Here is a 22,544-nt window from a genome sequence, read left to right on the forward strand (position 1 = left end):
ACAAGAAGTTGTTGTTTTAAAAAAACTAGTCGTTAGACCTAGAATTTGCGAACCCTCCTAAAAAATTTGGACTCTTCGCAAAAAGGTGTGGAGTCTCCATAGTTTAACAAAATAGCCATGTCACCAAAGAGCAAATACCATAACTTTTGATCTCAAAGTCTGATTTCGGACTCTATGGAAAGCTTATTCAGAGGACTACACATCCCAACTAAATTCATGATATTAAACCCATAGGATCAAACTAGGAACACTCTGAAACCCAATTTGGACACTTCCACACTTTCGGCATCGGGCTGCTAAAGCGAACTCTCACTTTGGGTTTAGTTAGAAACTCTTGAGCACTGAGACATGACGAGTTATTCTCTTAATAGTACGGCATACCTATACTCAACTTCAAAGATAAAAACATATTTGAACCACTTGGAGCCTTTGAATACCTTCAATTACCGCCTCTTTTCTTCAAACTTTAGAGGGTTACCAACTTTCATATCGTCATCACTCTTTATGTGACCGATGTAAATCACCCGTAGCTTCTCATGGCCTTGCACGGCATTAGCGCAAAGCCTTCACTCACTCTTCACCACCGCCTTGGTCCTTCGGCGCCAAACCATTTGCTTACCCTTCACCACCAGATGGTTCATCGTGGCTGAGTCTTGCTTGCCATTCACCGTCTTTCCATAGAAAACCATTTTGTATCCGACATCTTCAATAAATTCACTTTATCATGTATGGAGTCCAATCTTGTCTTCACTCTTGGCATATATGATTTCAATTCAATTTATACCTTCTTATGGATCCTAACCCCAACTCACTCTCAAGTACAAAGCACGTGGGTTAGTCCATAAACTCAATTGAAAATGGCATACGTTTAGTTACTTGATTTCCACAAGTAACTTAGCATTCACGCTTATAACTAATCTTCAATGAGCTTTTCTTTCTTCTTGTGAGCATCACTAAGATCTCAATGACTTTGATGCAATTCTTTGAACTTATGGCATTTCTCAACTAATCCATGCTTCATCATTTACGTATCTCCTATAGAATAACCTAATAACAATTCTCAATATAATTGTTAGTCCATAGGTATTGTCATTGACTTACCCGAGCATCACTTAGAGCTCATTCATCTTGATGCATATCTCTTTTCTATGCATCACCTATGGAACAACCTACTAACAATTCTTAACAATATTATTAGTCGATAGGTATTGTCATTAATTACTAAAACCACACCTAGACACTAGATGCACTTTCAATCTTTCCTATTTTGGTAATTGATGACAATCCCACTAGATGGTTATATTTGAAAAAAATTTAAAGTTCTAAGTATACATTTAATCCGAAGATGAATGTATACAAAGAACAAGTTTTGGAAACATCAAACACCACAAAGATATTTGAGATTACCAAAACTAGTTTTACTAGTATCAAACACCACAAAGGTTTTGATGTTAGTAAAAATCAATATGTATATGGTAAACTCCCCAACAATCTATGCATGTGTGAGTGAATCTTGAATATCGTAGCATATATTGTCTATCTCAAATTTTAGGTGGAGTTTCCAATATGCATATGACGCAAGTATGACAAAGTATGTATGAAAATAAATATGCTTAAGAGAAGTAAAAACTTTTAAAAAAAGCTTTGCATGGTTTTGATTTTGAAGCTCCCCCAAATGACATTCTCTTTACAAACATAAGGGATTACAAATTCTCCCCTATGAGCAAAAGTTCTCCCCCGTTAGCAAAGCCCTCTTACAAAATATAACTTGCAGTCCAAATTCTCCCCCAATTGACATCAATGCCAAAATGGAATTATCGAAACTAATTCTCCCCCAATTAACATCAAATTGGTAAGAATTATAGAGGACTTGCTAAAAGAAGAAATTCTCTTCAAAACACATTAGCTCTATTCCATAAAAGGAATGATCGAAAGCTAGTGCATGACCATGTATAGTATAAACTCCTCATGATATATGCATTTCTTATAATTTGAGTGAGCTCAAATGCACTTATCCAAATATGACTCATGTGAGGAGATCATGATATACAATGGGTCAAAAGGGTACAAAGAGATGTCAAATGAGATTTTGAAAAGAAATACCAATTAAAATATATCAAATGCCATAGAAAAGATATCAATTAAAATTCCAAAGGATATCAATTGCACACCCATTGAAAGAGATGTCAATTGAAAATAATGTCAATTGAAACAAATTCAATTGAAGGCAAGTCAAGCATGAGTGCGGAATAAATATCCAAAACATATCAATTGGATACCTTCAATAGAATGCACTTGTGTTTTGGATTAGGTTCCAAGTTGAACATAGCAAAATAGTTGACATTATAATGAATATCTCGTTTATCACAAAGTGTCAACATACCATAAGCTTACATGTTCAATAAAGCCATTTAAAACAGACTAAAAACTTTAAGCAAAATATTTTTACAAATTTCATCAATATTGCATATAGAAGCAACTCAAGCATTTGATATGAAATCTTTTTGCATATTTGGAATTGGATAAATCATAAATATGATTATATAGTTTCCATAAAAATATGCTACTTCAAATTACTCATATTTGCAATAGAGAGGTTTTAAAACATTTATATGAAAAATAAATATTTGCAAGTTATTTTCATGCTATGACATTGAATGCATGTATTAAGAACAAGTTACCAATGAGAAGATATTTGATTGACGTAGTAGATCATTGTTCATCCTTGCTTAGCCTTACTTTGATATGGTCCTTCTTTATAATTCCAATTGTAGTTGAAGGAGAGGGTCTTCTTTTGAATACCAATTGAAAGATGAAGACCTTTTTCATGAATTCCAATTGAAATGATCTTCTATTTGGAAGAACCTTCATTATGATTAATCCGAGCATCCAATGCATTTTATTGTACCTAAAACTCATTTAAGTAAAATTTAGACCCCTAACTATTGGGCCTGAAAAGGTTAGTGAAACCCTATGTGGTGGAGTTTCACACATATAGCAAGATCTCCCATAAACATGATATCAAATGAAAACTCTATGCACATTTTTGCCAATTAAAGCACCAGAGAGAGACTTACTCTATATGTTAGATCAAAGAAGGTACAAAATCAAAAAGTTGTCCAAATTACATCTAAAACAAAAAATCAATAAATAATCACTCACAAAGTTCAACAAATGAACTAAGCAAGATTTAAATATATAAAGAATAGAATTGCATTCAAGCTCAAAAACCTATCTCAAGCAACAATATGAAAAAAAAATACAAGCATTAAGATAGCAAGCTTCCAAAAAAACTCCAAAAGGAAAGTTTCTTTGAAAAAACTAATATTCCTATCATAGGAGTTAAATGAAGTCTTTCACAAAAAAAGAAATCACTTGAAAGAAAAATAAATTGAAACAAAGATGATCAATAAGGATTACCACTTATATTACTACTAATTGTAAGAAAATAATAGTAGATGGAGATTTCACAACTTACTAATTGCAACAAGCCATAGATCAACTTTCTTCCAGAAGCATGGGAAGAAATATTTTTGTAATTAAACATCATGCTTCACATGCATTCTTCACAAAATCAACTATTACAAGTAAACACATAAAGGAATATAAAGGAATAATTGATTTGATCTGAATGAGAAAAATATTCAAATGAAAACCTTGAGATTAAATAGATCACTAGATAAGTACCACGAATCCCAAGGTCCAATTTAAAACCAAATATGGATCAATTGATGGATTCTTGCAAAGATAAGCTTTATATGAGCTTGACATACCATATAGATGCTAGATAAGTAATTATATCAATTCTAAATGGTGTTGCTCATATATTCACACTTTATGGGTATTTAAGATGCACAAAATATAATGCTCTCTCATAATGTGATGATCCATTAATATCTCCAAAAGATCCAAATAGAATTCAATTAAACGAATAAGATCAAATAAGGCTCAAAAACCACAATAGACACATGATTGTGCAATGCATCCTACACATACTAGTTGGCAAAAAAAAAGCTAGATGCACTAGAAATAAATTTATAGCACACTTTGCAAGCAATTAAGATATGTATGGATATGAAACATAGGCATGATAAGATTGCAATAAAGACTACACATACTAGGATAAGTGTATACTCTAAATAAGCATAGATACAAAGCCTACACATGCAAAGAGCTAGGAATTTCCAGAAGACTATGTAGAATAATAAATCTATCACAAAGATAAAGACTATAAATTTAAGGACATTGCGATAGAAGGTTACCTTCAAAGAGTGATATTGAATAGATAATAGATATAATTCCACACAACTTGGCTCTTTAATCAATTAAATAAATCTTCAAATAATTTAGCCAAGTCTCCAATACTCTCCATTTAACTAAGAGACTAAACACAAATTTCACTTGAAGAAATATTAGTCTCAAAGCATAAAACATAGGATGAGCTCCCCATATATATGTGCATCCAAGTACTTGAATTACTTGTAACATGCATTTAGTTCATTCAAGAATCTAGAGGAGTTTACCCTATAATTTGAGTTAAGGCACATAAGGAATATACAAAGGAAATATTTGTGCTATGAATGAACTTACAACCATGAGATCATGTAGATTAAGTTTATCTTCCATAGCCATCAGCAAGTCCAAATCATCTAGTGTTTCTTTTACCTTATATAGCTCACAAAGACACAAAAAGGTAAAATTCACAAAAAATTGCAACTAGAGATTTTAGGAATTACCATCCCTCTTTCAAATGTCTCCTTGAACATCATTGATGGAATGGTCTCTTGGACACTTGAGATTGAACTTGAATTAGCCCTTCATCTTCATCATCATGGATAAGTTGATCGTTGTTACCATGATTTTATCTTTGAGTATCATCTTCTTCAATCACTTGATCTTCAACTTAAGTTTGAGCTTGATCTTGCACATGTATATGAGTCAATGAGTCTTCACACTTTTCTAGCAATGTGCGAAACCTCCGCATATTTGTGCGGAATCTCTGCATAATCTTGCGGAACCTCCGCCTTTTGCCGCAGCTGAAGATATTTCGCCATCTTCTTCAGCCTCCTTTTGATTTTGAGCTTCTTTGGGCGTTACTTCACCAATGGCTAGATTCTTGATTGCTTCATATGGAGGTTCTTCATTTCCTACAATATTTTGATCAACTTGCTCCACTTGAGAGTCATTAAACATACCACTTTATAAAAAGTAGAAATTTAAGCAAAAACTACCTAGCCAACTTAAAGTGTTCACAGTCATGAAAATATTGTGAATAACTCACACCTACACAAGGTTAAGGAGGCTAGATATTTCAAAGTAGGTACTTGTTACCGAGATGTCATTGGTTCTTGATGTTGGATCAATAATATTCATACTTGACGCCTTTTTCACAAATGATGAGAAATATAACTTGAAAGGAAACTTGATATGAGATTTACAATAAAATTCTTCTCAAGTAAGCGAAGTCTTCAATGCATCTCCAAGTGCCTATTTAACAAATTAAATATTTTGTGGTACCCAAACCATGTTTGATCCTTTAAGGTTAGTCATGAGAGACTTAGGCACCCAAATGGATTTTGAATTAGCATAAGATGAATTAATCACCTTAGCAACACAAGTATCACTCTTAACCTTCCTAAACAAATATTGTTCATTATTGAAAGGGCTAGGTTTAGAAATATTACTCTTGGGATAATTTTTACCAATATGTCTCTTTTCGTGGCATATGTAGCAAATTTTGCCTCGAAGCCTCTTCACTTGAGGTTTATCACTTTGATAACCTTTTTGCTTTACCCTTTGTCTTGTGTGATCTTGATTTAGTTTGGGGCCTCTTCTTTTGGTGTTTTTCATCATGATGAGAGCTTGCTTGAGTTCTTGATGGTGATAAAGCTTCTTTCTTCTTGTAAGGACATGATCCAATTCCATGCCCCTTCTCATTGCAACCATAACACTTCCTTTTGTTGATCCTCGATTTCCTTCTTAGAAGTGTTGCTTCATCATTCACATTGCTAGGACAATTTGAAGCAAAATGTCCCAAATTGGCAAATTGGTGCATTTGAAGTACTTGATATGAGCAAACTTCTTCTCATTTTCTTATTTCGTGTTCCTCTTCCTTTCTTCTTTCTTCAAGGGGTAGTCTTTCACATGGTGACCCTCTTTCTTGTACTTGAAGCAAGTGATGAGAGCCTTGATCTTCTTTTGATTTTGCCCCTTGATCTTGACATTGTTGGATTTGTTCTTCTTGTTGGAATTGAGTCCAAGTCTACTTTTATTTCTTGTATGCAATTGATCCTTGAGCTTCTTATTTTTCCCTTTACTATCAATATCACAAGTAATACTAGGGAGAACATTAGCTTTAGAGCAACAATTATTAGTAGGCAATTCATCATTGGATAGAGAATTGACATCAAATAAATTGCTCAAACTAGCATATGTCAAATTTACATTAGGCAAAGGAAATGTGCTAATGTCCACACGAGGCTCATAGGATTTTACCGTGACAACCATTACCTTATGAGATATTTCTAACATGGCATGAGAATCTAAAAGATCTTCATGAGTGCACAAAAGCTTATCATGATTTTCTTGTAGACTCACATGCTTGCTAGTAAGTCTTTCAAGTTGAGCCCTTAGCTCAATATTTTCTTTCTTCAAAGATGCTACACGAGAATTAGAGTTAGTAGCACAAGCATTATCAATAGGAGAAATAGTAGATTTGTCATTAGATAAGACATTGCAATTAGGACATGACATTTCTAAATCCACTAGAGGCATAGCATCTAATTTATCAAGCAAACAAATATGCTTAACTTTAAGATCTCCATAAAGATTGGATAAGAACTATGAAAATTTTGAAGTTCTCCATATTTCACATTTAAAGTTTTAAGTTTCTTAATTTTCTCAATAAGGAATTCCTTTTTGCTCTCAAGGCTTCTTCTAATCCTTCCAGGGCGGTCATAAGCTTGATCATTTTAGATATATTCTTTTTGCTCAAATGATCAAACTCAAGTCCGTTAATGGCACTATCACTATCATCCTCACTTACCGGTTTTCTTTTACCTTTAGCCATAAGGCTCATGTGGTGTTGGAATGAGGAGATGAAAATTTTAGAGAGGTGGATGCTTATCCACCAAGGCTTTGTTCAAAAGTTAGTCTCACAAGTACTAGTGAAAATAGATGCATCGCTATGAGAACAAGGAACCATGTCATCATGATAAATATATATTTTTGCACTAAATGATATGGAAGAGTTATCAACATAAGTAGATATAAAACTTTCACTAGTAGTATTGTTAAAGCCCAAAGAAAGGATTGAAAAATTACTAACCACACTCACCATATCATTACCTTACTCGGATTTGTCAATTGGTGAGGTGGATGACAAAGTGACATCCTCTTGGACGACGGAGGAAGTCATTTGGTGCTCTTCATGATGTGATAATGGAATCGAGCATTCCTCAAATAACATCTCCGGAAGATGTTCTTCTTCATCACATTTGGGCTTGTTATAACTTTCTTTGAGAATAGTCCAAATGAGATGAGTATCTTCAAGCGGCATGATGGATCTAACTACCTCTATACTCATAGCATCAAATAAGACATTAGTAACTTGAGCATTGAGATGTATGCATTTCTCTTCCTCTTCAGGTGATAGCAAACAATCACTAGGAGGGGAAATGCTTACATATACAACTCGCTCTATGTGAGGACCCATGGCCCTAAAGATATTAAGCATGCGAGTATTCCAAGTTGAATAGTTTAAACCATCTAGCACAAGAAGTTCTAGATACATATTACCTCTTGTTGACATCTTTAAATTCTCCAAGTGGTGAAGCCTTAAAGGAGATTTAGCTCTGATATCAATTGAAAGGGGACCTGATGTCACCTAGAGGAGGGGTGAATAGGCATATCCTGAAAATTTTTATAAACTAAATGCAGTGGATTAGCAATATGCAGACAGTTCGCATGTTTTTCCGGAACCTCCGTATATCTGCGAAGGTTCCAAAAAAAATACACGAACTATCTGCATATTGCTAATCCGCTGCATTTAGTTTGTATATCTGTGGAGGTTCTGCAGAAATATACAGATACTCCAGAGATTTTAGGGAAAACTTAAGTAGATGCCTATGCAATTCAACATGGATCAAATCCTTGAATTACCCAGCACCAGTGGATGTATTTCAACCTATCTCACCAAGTACCTACAGCTGAAACTTCACAAGAAAGTAGATCAAGTAATATGTATAAATAGAGAGCAAGAACTCAAGAACAAGAAACAAGAGAGGAGACACGTGATTTGTTTCCCAAAGTTCGGGCACCTCCACTAGAGGTTCCTACATCTCCGTTGAGGAGCTCAGTCACCTTGAGCCAGGTCTCTCTCAACCATTTTCCTCTCCAAGCTCGGTCACTCTTGAGCTTGGCTTTTACTCTTGATTTCTTCTTTGGCAGAGGCGAAATAGAAGCCTTCACAAACTTTCCCGCGGTACACCACAACCCCTGGTGCTCGTCGGTGATGCCTAGCCGCCTAGGAGCTCTATGCTCCAAGAGTAACAAATGTGATAACAAACTTTTTGCCGATAAACTCAAGTGCTCAATATGGGATTTAGCTCACTTGGACTCAATCATTCAGTTTCTCAACCAACTCATTTTTCTTCTCAAATCTCACACTAGAATGGAGTGGAGAGAGCACAAATAACTTTAGCTTTGAGGTATTTCATGGAGGCACTAGCAGCAACCAAAGGAGGGGGGTGAAGGGGTATAAATACCCAACCCCCCAAAACTAGTCATTACACCTAAGAAAATGCGGAGTTTCCGCAAAAATTTGCGGACCCTCTAGACTTTAACACAAGAACCCGCTGTTTTAAAAAAAATAGCCGTTAGACCTGGAATTTGCGGACCCTTCGCAAAAATGCGGACTCTTTGCATAAAGGGATGGAGTCTCTATAGTTTAACAAAACAGTCCAGGTCATCGAAGAGCGCTATAATTTTTTATCTCAAAATCCGATTTCGATGATTTTGGATTCTATGGAAAGCTTATTCAGTGGAATACACATCCAACTGAATTCATGATATTAAACCCATATTATCAAACTAGGAACTCTCTGAAAGCCAATTTGGACACTTTCATATTTTCAGCACCGTGCTACTAAAGCAAACTCTCACTTTGAGTTTGGTTAGAAACTCTTGAGCATTGAGACACGATAAGTTGTTCAACGTTATATCCATCTTAATAGTGTGGCATACCTATACTCAACTCTAAAGATAAAACACATTTGAACCACTTTGAGCCTTTGAATACCTTCAAGTACCACTTCTTTCCTTCAAACTTTAGAGGGTTACCAACTTTTTATCGTCGACACTCCATCTCTCTTCTTGATTCTTCATGTGATTGATGTGAATCACCCGTAGCTTCTCATGGCAGCCGAGTCTTGCTTGCCCTTCACAGTCTTGCCATAGAAAACTATTTTGTATCCGACATCTTCAATAAATTCACTTTATCATGTATGGAGTCCAATCTTGTTCTTCACTCTTGACATATATGATTTAAATTCAATTTATACCTTCTTATGGATCTTAACCCCAACTTACTCTCAAGCACAAAGTACGTGGATTAGTCTATAAACTCAATTGACAACGGCATACCTTTAGTTACTTGATTTCCAAAACTAACTTAGCATTCACGCTTATCAGCAATCTTCAATGAGCTTTTCTTTCTTCTTGTGAGCATCACTAAGATCTCAATGACTTTGATGTAATTTTTTGAACTCATGACATTTCTCAACTAATCCATGCTTCATCATTTATACATCTTCTATGGAATAACCTAATAACAAAACAATTCTCAATATAATTGGTAGTCTATAGGTATTGTCATTGACTTACCCGAGCATCACTTATAGCTCATTCATCTTGATGCATATCTCTTCTCCATGCATCACCTATGGAACAACCTACTAATAATTCTCAACAACATTATTAGTCTATAGGTATTATCATTAATTACCAAAATCACACCTAAGAGCTAGATGCACTTTCACTCGGACACTGACGTCGCCGCTCTAGACCGCTGGTTCCACCTCCCTCTACCGTCTTTGTCCAAAACAATCTCGTCACCAACGTCGCAGTCTCCTCCTCGACCTCTTCGTCTACTCTGGCATTTGCGGGTTGCATTGGCACTCTCCTTCTCGCTGCTCTGTGCACCGCGACCGTCGAGATCTTCTCTGCTAGTCTCTCAAACACTGGCACAAGGTTGTGCTCGCTATCTTCACGCGCCTGGTACTAACAACATTGGTGCGTGCCTGCATCCCCGACGCGTTCCCGGGCCTGGCAAACCCGGTGCACGCCTCGTCCTCGATGACCTCGACTGTGTTGACTTCGGCATCGACCTCCTCTTCTACAATTGCCTCATCCATGTCACCATCTTCTTCCCTCGAGCCTCCCTGCACCCGTCACCATGGCGCCTTGTTGCGCACGTGGCTTCCTACGGCTCCCTTGACCATGGCAACCCCGACACGGCTACGTCGACCATGACTATCTCACGCACGACACCCTTGGTCACAGCTAATCACCTCGCTTTCGGCTACCTCGACTTCGGCATAAAGGACTAACATCTACATGAGCTACTCATCGGTCTCCACTCCAGTCGTAACACCTGCAACGCGGCGGCATTACGACTGTGGGAGGATGTCAGTCCATCGGCTTACTACCTTCGACTTCTTCTCCAGTCTGACCATTTGCGATGCTCACGCTACAATTAGGGGGATGTTAGAGTATTTTGTAGTTAGGATTTATAATCCTGAACTACCATATATATCAGGAGGCTTCTTATCCCCTAAGTCTCTGTACTCTATTTATATCGTTTGAGAAGCTCAATACAAGATAATCCATATTAACCAATCATCAATACTCTTTCACTATATGCCTACCTCCTTGACTGCCGCCGTCCTCTGCGCTTCTACTTCGGCTCCTTCTTGCCTGCCAGCTAGCCGGTGCCACCGTGGTCATTGGAACATCCAGCTCAGGTTTTGGACTTGCAACTAGAAAAATGGAAAAGTTTTGTTTTGCAACTCACAGCCCACTGCTCACAATTCACAAGCCCAACCGTGGGCTCACAATTCACAAGCCCAACCCAACATGAGAACACCTTGGTAGAGAGGGGCATTCGCTTTTTTGTCACTCTGAGAAAGTGGCAATTGCCCATTTGTCACTATGTCCCACATGTATAGACTCAGGGTGGCCCGCATGTCATCCTCAGTAGCAATTGCCACTTCCTTAGAGTGGCAACTGAGCAATTATCCCTGGTAGAGAAAAGACCGGCACGCCCGTCTCCGAGCGAGCCGAACCCAAACACCTGTATTCTCGAATAGAGAGTCGTTTTACAACACGTGCATGCAGCTAAAAAAATCTTGACCATTATTACACACAAAATTGTTAAAATTTGACACACAAGATTGATATGAGTGGATTTGTCATAAAAAATACTTTCATTTGATTATATTTTCAAATTTCAACAAATTTCACTACGCTAGTTTAGAGATGGCTATCAGTTTTTTTTTTATCTTACCAACTGATGCGATCAAATTGATGGGGCTATTTGCGGTTCATTTACTTGTTGAAGGCCAATTGCTACCAAGCTTCATGCATAAATCAAACATTTTCTCCAAAAATTACTACTCCATCCGTTTTACTATATTTGTCCATATTCACCGTTGCGCACAAACCAACTAAATCCAAAATTGATACAAAAGAAACAATAAATCGACCCACAATTAGGTGTCCACCCAAATCTAGCTTAAGTGATGCATTTAAAGTCTCATAGAAACAAGAACCATCATCATCATAAGGTGGGTGGACAAGTATTTTAAAGCATATACTTCCAAAGCTATGAACAAATATAACGAAACCGAGGGAGCATTTATATTCAAAAATGCACGCATATATATATAGCTATTATTATTTATCATTATTATTTATAGTGACTGCATTCCAGGACACAAAATACATGGTCAATGTGTCAGCCTGCAGGTAGGTGGACTACATATTTATTCTCCCATCACTATGATTCTCTCCAGCAATTAACCCTCATGGCTCTGCCCCTGGTGGCGCTCTCGGTGGAATATTCGGTGGTGACTGGACAGTATGTGCTGAAAAAAGAAGAAAGAAGCAAATTAAGTGTTAATCCATGCCTACATTTATCAGTTAACAATGACCTTTCTCTTAATCAAATGGCTACTGTCATTATTGGATATATTCTTCTGGAGTAAGTGTACTTACTTCCGCATGGGGTTCCGGGCGGCAATCCCTTTCCGCAATCTCGCGCAAGGCGAATAATCCTTGGGACGCTCACCGCCCTCTCGTCGTCTCCGGTGAGCATTCTACAGACGCAGACCATGTCGGTGTCCCTCACGGCGAGGAAGCAGTGGTTGTCTGGAGGGACGAAGCGGCCATCCTTTTTAAGGCTTTCCCTACACACCTGGAAAACAAACGCTTTCTGCGTGTGGCAGTCATGCAGATGCGCACCGCAAGCTTGATGTGCTATCAAGGTGGTAAGAACTAAGGCGAAGGCCAGTCGACGGATCACTTCACTAGCCATCTTTGTGCTGGTATGGTGTTGGTGTTGGTGTTGGTGTTGCAAACGAGGGAGCTAAGCGCTTCTTTATATAGCACATCCTGACTACTTCAATCATAACCTCATCTATCAAACTCATAATCTGTCTTTAAAACTGAGCTACTCCAGGAGAAAAGGCTCGAACTTGTTCAGCTATGAAAACGCAAGAACTTATAAACGAAAATGTCCACTTTACCTCTTTGGGATATTATCGGAGTCCGAATTTCGTCCTCAAACTACAATACCAGACACTAAGCACCCTCAACTATTAAAGCCGGACAAATTACCACCTTTGCCGATAAAAGGCAGTTTTGATCCAAGGCGCCACTAACGTAGTGGTGGGTTTGACACGTACGCAGCCGTATTACTGGTTTTCTTCCACGTGGCAACCAAATTAGCAGATAAACAATTAAAAACTTGCGGGCCCATATGTCGACAATTAAAAACTTGCGGGCCCATATGTCATTGTCTTGGCTTTGTTCTATCTATAGCTTCTTCCCCTTCTCTCTCCTATGTAAGGATCAAACAAATTCTATAGAACTCTATCTTATAAAAGATTATATCTTTTTTATGATACGTATCCACACTCTTTCATTAGCCCAGCTATTAGATCACATAATGGATGGTATGGATGGGGTCTCACGAGGATCTTTCCGAACAGAATCCTAAAGAATTTGCCTCCCACGGATCCAACCTCGGCGTAGTAGGAGGCGAGGGCATTGGTGACAGCGGTGAAGGCATCGAGACTGGATGCGACCGTGGGTCTTGGAGCACTAGCAGACGCTCCCATAGATCTGTTTGTGACCTTGTCCATGGCGCATGTAGTGTTGCAGCCTACAGGGCCACTGCCTTGTGACCGTGCCTCTTCCTCTCTCTTTGTCTGAGCTCCATCGTCATGGTAGATGGTACTAACTCCTAAGACCTAGTACAGTTTTTAGTTAGCTTTTTCGTGGAATAAGCAATCCGTCAAACTTTCTACGATCACTCGAAAGGAAGGTTCATGTCCGACAAAGCAATTTCTGTCTTGTTTATTGTTCGGAGTGCATGGCCCAAGTCGGTGAGTTCAGGAGGCGTGTCGAGGATTTATTTCTAATAATGTGCTTATAAATAACGTGTGTAGTGAAAATGATCATATTAGACTATGATAGTGATTTTAGTGATTAATGAAACATAGTCGATGAGACTAACATATTTATCAAGATTATATGTTAGTAGATCTCATAGATGAAATATATAAAGAAGCTATAACAGCCGATATAAAGTTTAATTGAATTGAAAAAGTTGTAAGAGAAATAAATTCATCAGTTTAGATTCTAAAGAAGACTTAAATTCCGAAACGGCTATAGAAATTTAGAGACTTAGCTTACAAAATAGAATGAAGATTTAAACAAAGAAACTAAATATAAGATAGATATATTGATAAAGATTATGATCATCACGTATCCAAATCCTCGTGACCAAATTCACAATTTCCGGCCCAGTGACCGAGATGCTGACCATACCAGGCCCGGCCCAGTAAGGCCAGAGAGAAAGTACGGGCGGGTCAGCCGGACCGTTGCCAGCCGAACCGAGCCGAGCCGAATCCCCAGACGCGAAGCTGACCGGAGTCCGCGGCGACGAATCAAACCCCTGCCCTTCCTCCGGCGAGCCGGCGACGTTCCGGAAGAACCATCTCCGCGCGCGAGGAAGAGGACCCGGTAAGCCTCCCTCGATCGATTCATCCATCTCTCTTTCCGTCCGCCAGTTTAAGCAGCACTGGGTTCGAAGCTGCAGGAGTAGCAACCGGTCCTCGGTTCTCGCCGTAGCGCCCTGGCGGCCTAGACTAATCGTTAGGGTCCGCGCGCTAATTGTAGGAGCCTCCTGAGGTTTTCCTCCACGTGACCCTTCACCCACGAAGGATCATGTAGGATCATTGGGGAAGCGTCTGATTCTTGTGAAAGACAGGGACGATGAGCCTGTTTAGAGTAACCATAGGGTGTGTTGGGTATGGTTGCCTCCAGCCTTATGTGAGGCTAGGTGTTTTGAGGTAGGCTTGAGAATTTGGATTGCCTGAGAGCGGTAGGCGGTAGCAGAGCTGGAGGAAGGCCTAGAGCCGATTTCTTGGTTACAATTTTGCTGGATGGGCAGTAACGCTAGCAACCGGCTCAGTATGATTCAGCTTGGTGCTCAGGTGGGCAATCCGGTAGTGCCAGGTGCCTATTGCTTATCATCTCCTACTTGTTCATACATTATATTTTGTTACTCCTTTTTTTATCTAGAAAAAGGGAAGTAGGAACTGTGCTGTTTGCTGCCTCTTATGTTCATGGAGTATAATGTGAATCTTTCTGTGCCTTTATAAAGGCCAAAGATACATGTAATCTTATGCTTTTTGCATAGTCATCTGTATTTCTTTAATGTTATCCCAGATACACATGTTCTATTCATTAGTCACCTGCTTGCCACCTTTGGCGATTAAAAACGATTCATTTCCTGTGTCAACCTATTGAGAGGAGCAGAAAATGGCTATGGTGCCCTTCCTACCATAAATGTAATAAAGATTTGCAAGGTACTCTCTGGTACTAAGGGTATTAGTGGGTTTTTCACTCATCTCCACTCGTTTGATGTTAGTCCAAATCAGTGATAAATTTGTAAAGGCGTCATGTAAAATGATAACATAGTCCATAAATCTCTTACAAAAAGCTAAACAATAGTGATGTCTGTGAACACATCAATAGTCAGCATACAGACATGATACCATACACCTAGAAGACTGAAAATGGGTAGATTTCGTGTGCAAAAAAAATTGTCGGAAAACTCTTATTGCTAACCTGATTTCTCATGTGAAGTTAAGAGAAGCTATCAGCTATGTTATGTTGTCATGTAATAGAACTTCGTAGGAGCTTCTGTATGCCAATTAGTAGTGGCTAGGAAAGAGGTTCATGGCACAGAATATAAGGTGTCAATAAGATATTGAAGAAGAATGTTAGTTTGCAGAGCACAGAAAATCTCATATTTGAGTGTCTTCATTTAGATCAATGGCATCGAATGTGGTGCAGATCACCAAATAGGATGTGATACATAGCATAACATGGAACCAGAGAGATTACACTTCAGGATTACCTTCTAAAAAGATTGTTTGAATCTACTATTATAGTTCAGGAATGGAATGTTTTTAGGAAAGGAATAGGAGTAACATAGCAGAGAAATGAATTCATGTTCTCAGTCCTAGACTCCTATCGCATAACAAATGCTGTCTAAATGGATTATAGAATATTATAATGCATATTGGATCTCAAAAGGAAAAAGAGCTAATAAGTTTGATTTATAGCTACTTGATATGATTTTGTTTTGGATAACATATACATCTCAGACATGCCACTCGATTATAGAATTTGTATTGTTGGGGTGTATTTGCCTGTGCTTGTGTGGCATTCAGATTGACTGTACTGCTGGGCCATAGTTTCATGGATAGTTCTAGAACCTTGCTGTTGTATGCTAGGGGATACTTTGTAGTCGGGTTTAAAAATTGTGAGAAATTATAGAATATTCTCATGTCTAGATTTTCCCACACTTCTCGTGACTCTTGAATAAGAAATGTTTCTGTTAATCCTGTTTTATGCGAGCTCTATATCTTTTCAATCTGTTTGCATTTTCTTGGAATATGGGGTACTAAATTTGTTTAATCTTTTATATCATATATAGCTTGATCTGGGTAATCCTGCAGCCTACATTCCTCCTGTAAATTCCTTACACGATATTCTATCCTCAAAATCCTTGATTTAGTTTTTAGGCCACAATACTTCAGAAGCAAACTTGCATTATTCCACAGAGCATTCACTATAGAAGCTGAACTAATCCTTGCTTATTCTGCATCCTCTATTCTTTATTATGTTCCTGCACTATTCCTGTTTGAAGAACCAATCCCTGAAAGGTCCTGAATGTAGGGGCAATACTGTACCAGTATCTCATAAATATGCCTGTTGACAGTTGTTGCTTACTGTGTACCATGTACTGGAATGCATTCTACGTGATTCTTCTAAACCATACCAGAATGTACTTTCTGCTCTTTATGCTATGTTTTCTTATCATACTCCTGCTTGTGCATATTAACACAATTGGATCATGACTTGTTCTACATTAAGGTGATTATCTTTGAGTACCCTGTGTCTGAAGGAAAGATAAATATCTGGAAAGTAGTATGGATGTGTTAGTATTACATTAAGGTGTCCATCTTATATGGTTGCACTGAACAACATAGCTGGGCCATATTCAACTCTTAGAGTAAAGGGGATGGATTGTTTTAGTCAAGACATTCATTCAGCCTAGCATATTATTTGAAATGATCTTTTTCTGACATTGGAGATGCATCTTCCCTTATGCAGCCAATGCATATTCGAGTGAAGCGGAACAAAACTACCTACTTCATACAATGTGATCCAACAGAGACAACTTTAAACATTAAGCAAAAACTGCATTCACTGATAGATCAGCCTTCGAGTAATCAACGGTTGATCTTATTGGCAACAAACAACGTATTGGATGACTCAAAGACATTGGCAAATCAAAAGGTACCGTTAATTAAGCCCATATTTCAGAGGTCCGTCCATGTATAAAGATAATTTATGTCAACTGTTCCTGCAGTGGTTTAATAGCAAAGATAGACACTAGTATATACCAAAAAAATGTGTCGATTCAACCATGGCTTTTCTAAACTAGCAATACACGAGTGATTGATTACTTTTCTGATTATTGTTTCTGGTCCAGTACCTAAGTAATTTTGTTTATATACGTTTCCAGGTTGAAAATGATGCCATCGTTGCATTGACACTGAGAAAAGGTACAGAGCTCTGCTCAAAGTCCCTTTTTCAATACGCTCGTGTTTTAACTGTATGGCATTCTTTTTTGTTTGTGCTTGCTATCGTAGCTTTCTAGTAGCAACCTTTCATGGCATATTCACAGACAGTTTATCACCTATTTCAGTATTCTGTACTAATATATGTGTGAGTTGGGACAACTTTACTTTACTCTAATGTGACGGATCAGTAGTGCTTGGGCAATCCATTTGGTCTGTTGTAGTACGAGGATTTGTTGTTCCTTGCCAAATAGTCATCATCATTTTGAAACACAGACTTGGAAGTTCACTGATACCTAGGACGGAACAAAGCGGATGTAGTCCTTTTCTTGTCTCTGAACCATGCAAGTTACAAGTGTCTACTCATTTCTCTATAAGAGGGATCTTTTTAGCTGAGTTCCATATATATTTGCCGGTGGCCCCTGCTTGTGATAGCTGTACGATCTCTCTACACAGACACCCGACTGTTTCTTTGGTTCTTTGTACAGATGATGGCAGCGAGTTTGAGGATGTTTTCATTGCAAGGTCGGAAGATTTGATGTCGTCCTCGTGATCTTTTACCTCTCAGTGATTTAAGGACATCAAAATCCTAAGTTTGTTGGTAAATTATATGCAGGTCATAAGATTCTCTCATGGTTATGGCTGGCTTAGCTTTCCGTTTGTTGTTTTTCTCATGCTTTCGCTGATCTTGCTTGGGATGCAAGGGGTTGCATCAAAGCCTTTGATTCGACCATCTAATCGATGAGCTCACCTGCTTATTTAATTCCTGTACCAGGGGAAACTGCGTGGTGAGACCGACTAGTGATTGGACCTAACATAATGACCACTTTGTAGTCACATGATTGATCCATAATTGCTTGTTGAAAGCTCGCTTTCACGCTGCCTTCGGAACCACCAGGCTACATCTATTAGACTCTTAGTTTCATTTTCACTTACCTATCTTCTCATGTTTATAAATATTTTAACTCTTCTTTTTACTTTTGATCTTCTTCTTCTTCTTGATGTGATCAATTGTTTTGACTAAGTTTTTCATAGAGATTTGATGATCAATTTTGGAATTGATTTTTTTATGTTCTTCTTCACTTAGAGATGAGTTTAGCGATTTCGTGATCCATTTTTTTTATCACTTGATGTTTTTTATTTATCATCTTTATCCTTATCTTCATTATCTTCGCTTGAGCTTGATTTTTGCTCTTGTCTTCTCATCTTCGTCTTCATATGTGGGTATGGTGTTTGTTTGCTTGTGAAAGAAATGTTTTTGATGTCGGATGAGGAAGAAGCTTCAACCTATATATTTATGGTTATCTAATAGGTTGTGATCTTGCTGAGCATTTGGAATCTTTTTGATGTCGTTGTTGGAGATGATAGAAATTATCAACTTATACTTCGAAAGAAGAGCTTAAAGTATTCTTCTTAACACTTGATTAACGTCAAACCTAGCTCATTGATCTTATTGATAAGAATATTCAAACGTGAATATATATCATTAGCACTTTCATGAGTAAATTATTTGATGCTATAGAACTTAGTAACAAGCATATGATATTTTTCATTGCGCATATTCTTTGTGTCTTTATGTATTTCAATAAAATTATTTCAAATATCATGTGCATTGGTGAAAGAATAAATACGATTAAATGCATCAACATTTAAAGATGATAAAAGGATACTTTTCGCTAATGCATCTAATTGTCTCTTCTTGTTGATGATACAATGTCTCATCCCTTTTTGGTGACTCTCCAAACATCTAGATCTTTGACTTGTAAAAAATAAGATATTAGAATTTTTCAACGGAAAAAATTTTTGCCATCGAAAAGTGGAGCACTATGTGTATCAATTCCAACCCCAGATGTCATAACTCTAGGATGTTAAGTCTATCAAAAGCACGAGACTCTAATACCAATTGTAAGAAACGGTGACGTCTTAAGAGGGGGTGAATTAGGACACTTAGAAACTTAAAATAAATTGGCTCTAAAAACTTCAAGATAAATTTATCTCAATTTTTATCTAAATGTGATTTAGGTTTATCTAGTGTGTCTATTCTACTACTTAAGAGGATTGCAACTTATTCTAGTAAGGTAAATTGTAAGTATGTAAATGCAAAAATATAAATAAGGTAGAGAGATAAACTCGGCATAAGAGATTTTTATTCGGTGGTATCGATGATATGAATGCTACCTATAGTCCACGTTGGAGCTCCACAAAGGATATGCTCCCAGTCGCCATATTTCTTTCGGTTACGACTCTTGAGCTACCAAGTTATCAAGACAAAATCTCAAGCACGATGAGCCACCAAAACTCCAAGGCAAGGTCTCACCACTAGTCTCTCTTCTGGTCACTTACCGTCATAATCACTTCAGAGCTTGAGCCACCAAGGCAAGAGTCTTTGTGTCTTCGTACATGTGTCTTGCCGTCGTTCTATACTAAGTCGGAGGGTCAATAAACTTGAGCCACAAAGGTCTAAGATGTCGGCGAGTTACCAAGACTCTAAGGTGCAGATGAGTGGTACAAGTTAGATTACTCCTTGATCCCTTCTTTAAGCTACATCATCTAGCTACAACTCACTCTAGATCTATAAATACTAAACACTCTCTAATTTTATGCTTAATTATCTTAGATGATTACTTTAAGCACTTTGATGGCTTAGATATCTTCGCAAGTATATATGAGTTTCCTTTAGACTCCAGCAGCATGCCACGTGTCAAATGACTAAGTGGAGGGGTATTTATAGTCTTAAACCCGCCAACTAGTCGTTTTCCCAACAACTCAGAAAAACTTCTGTGAACACCGGATACTCTGGTGTGCCTTTAAATTTATCACCGGACCTTCGGGTGAGTTATCTTGAGCCATCTAAGCCTTTACAGTCTCTATGTAAAATGCTCTGGTGTATTCATACAGTATTTATTTAATTCACACCGGACCATCCGGTGAGTTAAACATTATCTTATTTTTTCTAGAAATGCTCCGGTGCAACTATCTCTGTGATCACTAGACTATTCGGTGAGTTGATCTTTATTCTTCAATACTTGCAGTCGCTTCTATAAGAAATACTCTGGTGTTATACTTTGGTGTGCACAAACTAAGCATCAGACCTTCCGGTGGATTGATTTTTAATCTTCTGCACTCACATTCTTCTCTGCAAGAAATGCTCCGGTATTACCCTGTGCAGATCACCAAACTATCCGGTGAGATCCTCAGTTTTCTCCCTCTTTGTCAGAAATACTGTGGTGAGTTCAACATATAGATCACCGGACTATCCGGTGAGGCTATCAGCCTCTGTGCACAACGCTCTGGTGAGTGCAAACTCCTCTTTACCGTACCTTTCCGTGAGGTCAATTCTCCTGCGACTTCTCCAATTCAATCAAACTTTATCTCGGCTGCGGTAGCTTCTTAATATATTGAATCCATAAGACCTAATAACATATATTCTTGATAAACATGTTAGTCCTAATAACTATATTGTCATTAATCACTAAAATCACAATCATAGTCTAATAGGGCTATTTTTGCTACAGGGGGCCGACGCGGGAGGGACGGAGTTCTTCTTCGACTTCCTAAGCGGGACTTCCTAAGCGGGCTAGGCATGCTCAAGGCGGCGACCAAGTTCTGCTACGTCGTCTGCGTCGATCTCACCACATGGAATGTCGCACCGCAGCGGTGCGAGGAGCTTGGTAGTGTGGCCCGCTGCATGGAGGCCATCACCGCATGCTCGTCAACCTTGCGTAGCTACCTGTCCTCAGCGAGGTCGATCCAGTCAGCGCCAACGAGGGCGGTGAGTAGGATGTTCATGGAGAAGGCCGAGGGGCAGTGGCGCGGGTGGTTGGCACTTGGGAGAAGGAAGGCCTCTAGGCAGTGAGCGAGTGGGAGGCCCTGGCGAGCGTGAGGACAAGCATGTTTGTGATGAGTGTGCGCCAATAGGGACGAGGAAGGCAACGCGCGGAGGACGAAGGCTGGGGAGTGGAGACACGCCACAACGAGGATGTGGAGCTCGAAGCAGAGGAGCGGGTGGAGCCCCCGTGGGAGGCAACACGGGTTAGGAGGAGCGCGTCGAGCCTGAGCGGTAGCGGGCGCGTGACTAGCGCGCGAGGGAGACGAAGTGGGGCAGCAGAGGGAGTGCGGGAGTGCGCGCAGTGCGGAAGAGGAGGAAGAGGATGCAGTGCGTGGTGCTAGCGGTGGAAAGGGGAAGAAGGGCATTTTCAATCAATTTGCTCCTATATCTAGAGGAATATTCTTCTAAGATGTCACTACGTCAACAAAAATAGCAAAGTATCAACAATGTAGTGGACCCGGGTGATAATTTATCAAAAAAATTCGATAGGATGATATTTGAGAACATGCCACCAGTAAGAGTGACAAACAAATGGAAGGGAAGTAGCTGATGCGTGAGGGCGGCATCGACCGACGGCCATTATATTTGTCCCGTTGCTGCTTCCATTCAACCTGAACGTTTTCGTGTTTGAATTCTTAATTCGTCCTCGATTACTTCCACTGCTGCTGCATTATATCGGTGCCGGTCTAGAGTAAAGATGGCCCGTGGAACACGCTGCTGCCGCTGCCTGCTGTTCTAGGACAGCCAAGTCTGCAAAACACAGACGTTGATAATTGTACCAGGATATTTAAAATATAACTATACCCAATTTTACAATATTACAGTTTTACTCGGTTCACAGTAGGGATTCCCCTACTGTACAGCTTCAAAAACAGATTTACTCGGTTTGAGCATATAGTGCCTAGCAGAAATCGACTTTAAAGCTTTTATTCTAGGGATCGCGTTTATGCCCAAAACGACAGCCAAGTCTAGGACAGTCAACTCTGCAAAACACGACGTTGATAATTGTACCAGGTTAGTTTAAATATAACCTATTGAAAATATAACCAAATCTACAACATTACAGTTTTATTACTCGGTTTGAGCATATAGTGACTAGCAGAAACCGACTTCTTCTAGGAATCGTATTTATGCCCGAAACGACACTTGGAGCGGAGGATGTACGCACTCGTTTCTTGACCAAAAAAAGAAATGAAAGCTATTCAAACGGGCCTTGAATTGAATGAAGGCTTATAATGGAAAGAGCTCATAGCTTGCTCGTGACTCAACTTAATTAG

The 22,544-nt window shown here is 38.8% G+C and overlaps 1 protein-coding gene across 4 annotated transcripts; it reads left to right on the plus strand.

Annotated features, from left to right (window-relative positions):
* The first annotated feature begins 14,161 nt into the window (after window positions 1-14,161).
* Window positions 14,162-18,400, plus strand: LOC133916058 (uncharacterized). Of its 4 annotated transcripts, none has more exons than XR_009909449.1 (5): window positions 14,162-14,304; window positions 16,969-17,154; window positions 17,384-17,423; window positions 17,927-18,054; window positions 18,214-18,337. XR_009909449.1 is itself a non-coding variant. In XM_062359546.1 (5 exons), the coding sequence occupies exons 2-5, from the start codon at window positions 16,972-16,974 to the stop codon at window positions 18,251-18,253; spliced, it is 300 nt and encodes a 99-aa protein (XP_062215530.1). In that variant the 5' UTR covers window positions 14,162-14,304; window positions 16,969-16,971; the 3' UTR covers window positions 18,254-18,400. The 4 variants fall into 4 exon arrangements, 3 of the variants coding, with proteins under 3 accessions (XP_062215530.1, XP_062215532.1, XP_062215531.1); XM_062359546.1 differs by having other exon boundaries at window positions 17,927-17,963; window positions 18,214-18,400; XM_062359548.1 differs by having other exon boundaries at window positions 17,927-17,963; window positions 18,055-18,357.
* The last annotated feature ends 4,144 nt before the right edge of the window (window positions 18,401-22,544 follow it).

The sequence above is a fragment of the Phragmites australis genome, chromosome 4 (assembly GCF_958298935.1).
Source record: "Phragmites australis chromosome 4, lpPhrAust1.1, whole genome shotgun sequence".
Taxonomy (NCBI): Eukaryota; Viridiplantae; Streptophyta; class Magnoliopsida; order Poales; family Poaceae; genus Phragmites; species Phragmites australis.

What these genes read in the sequence shown, in the direction of transcription:
- LOC133916058 (XM_062359546.1), top strand. Translation starts at nt 16,972, where the DNA reads ATGCATATTCGAGTGAAGCGGAACAAAACTACCTACTTCATACAATGT. An exon ending in AGACATTGGCAAATCAAAAG is followed by an intron (nt 17,155 to 17,383) that starts GTACCGTTAATT and finishes ATACGTTTCCAG; the next exon opens with GTTGAAAATGATGCCATCGT. An exon ending in TGCATTGACACTGAGAAAAG is followed by an intron (nt 17,424 to 17,926) that starts GTACAGAGCTCT and finishes TTCTTTGTACAG; the next exon opens with ATGATGGCAGCGAGTTTGAG.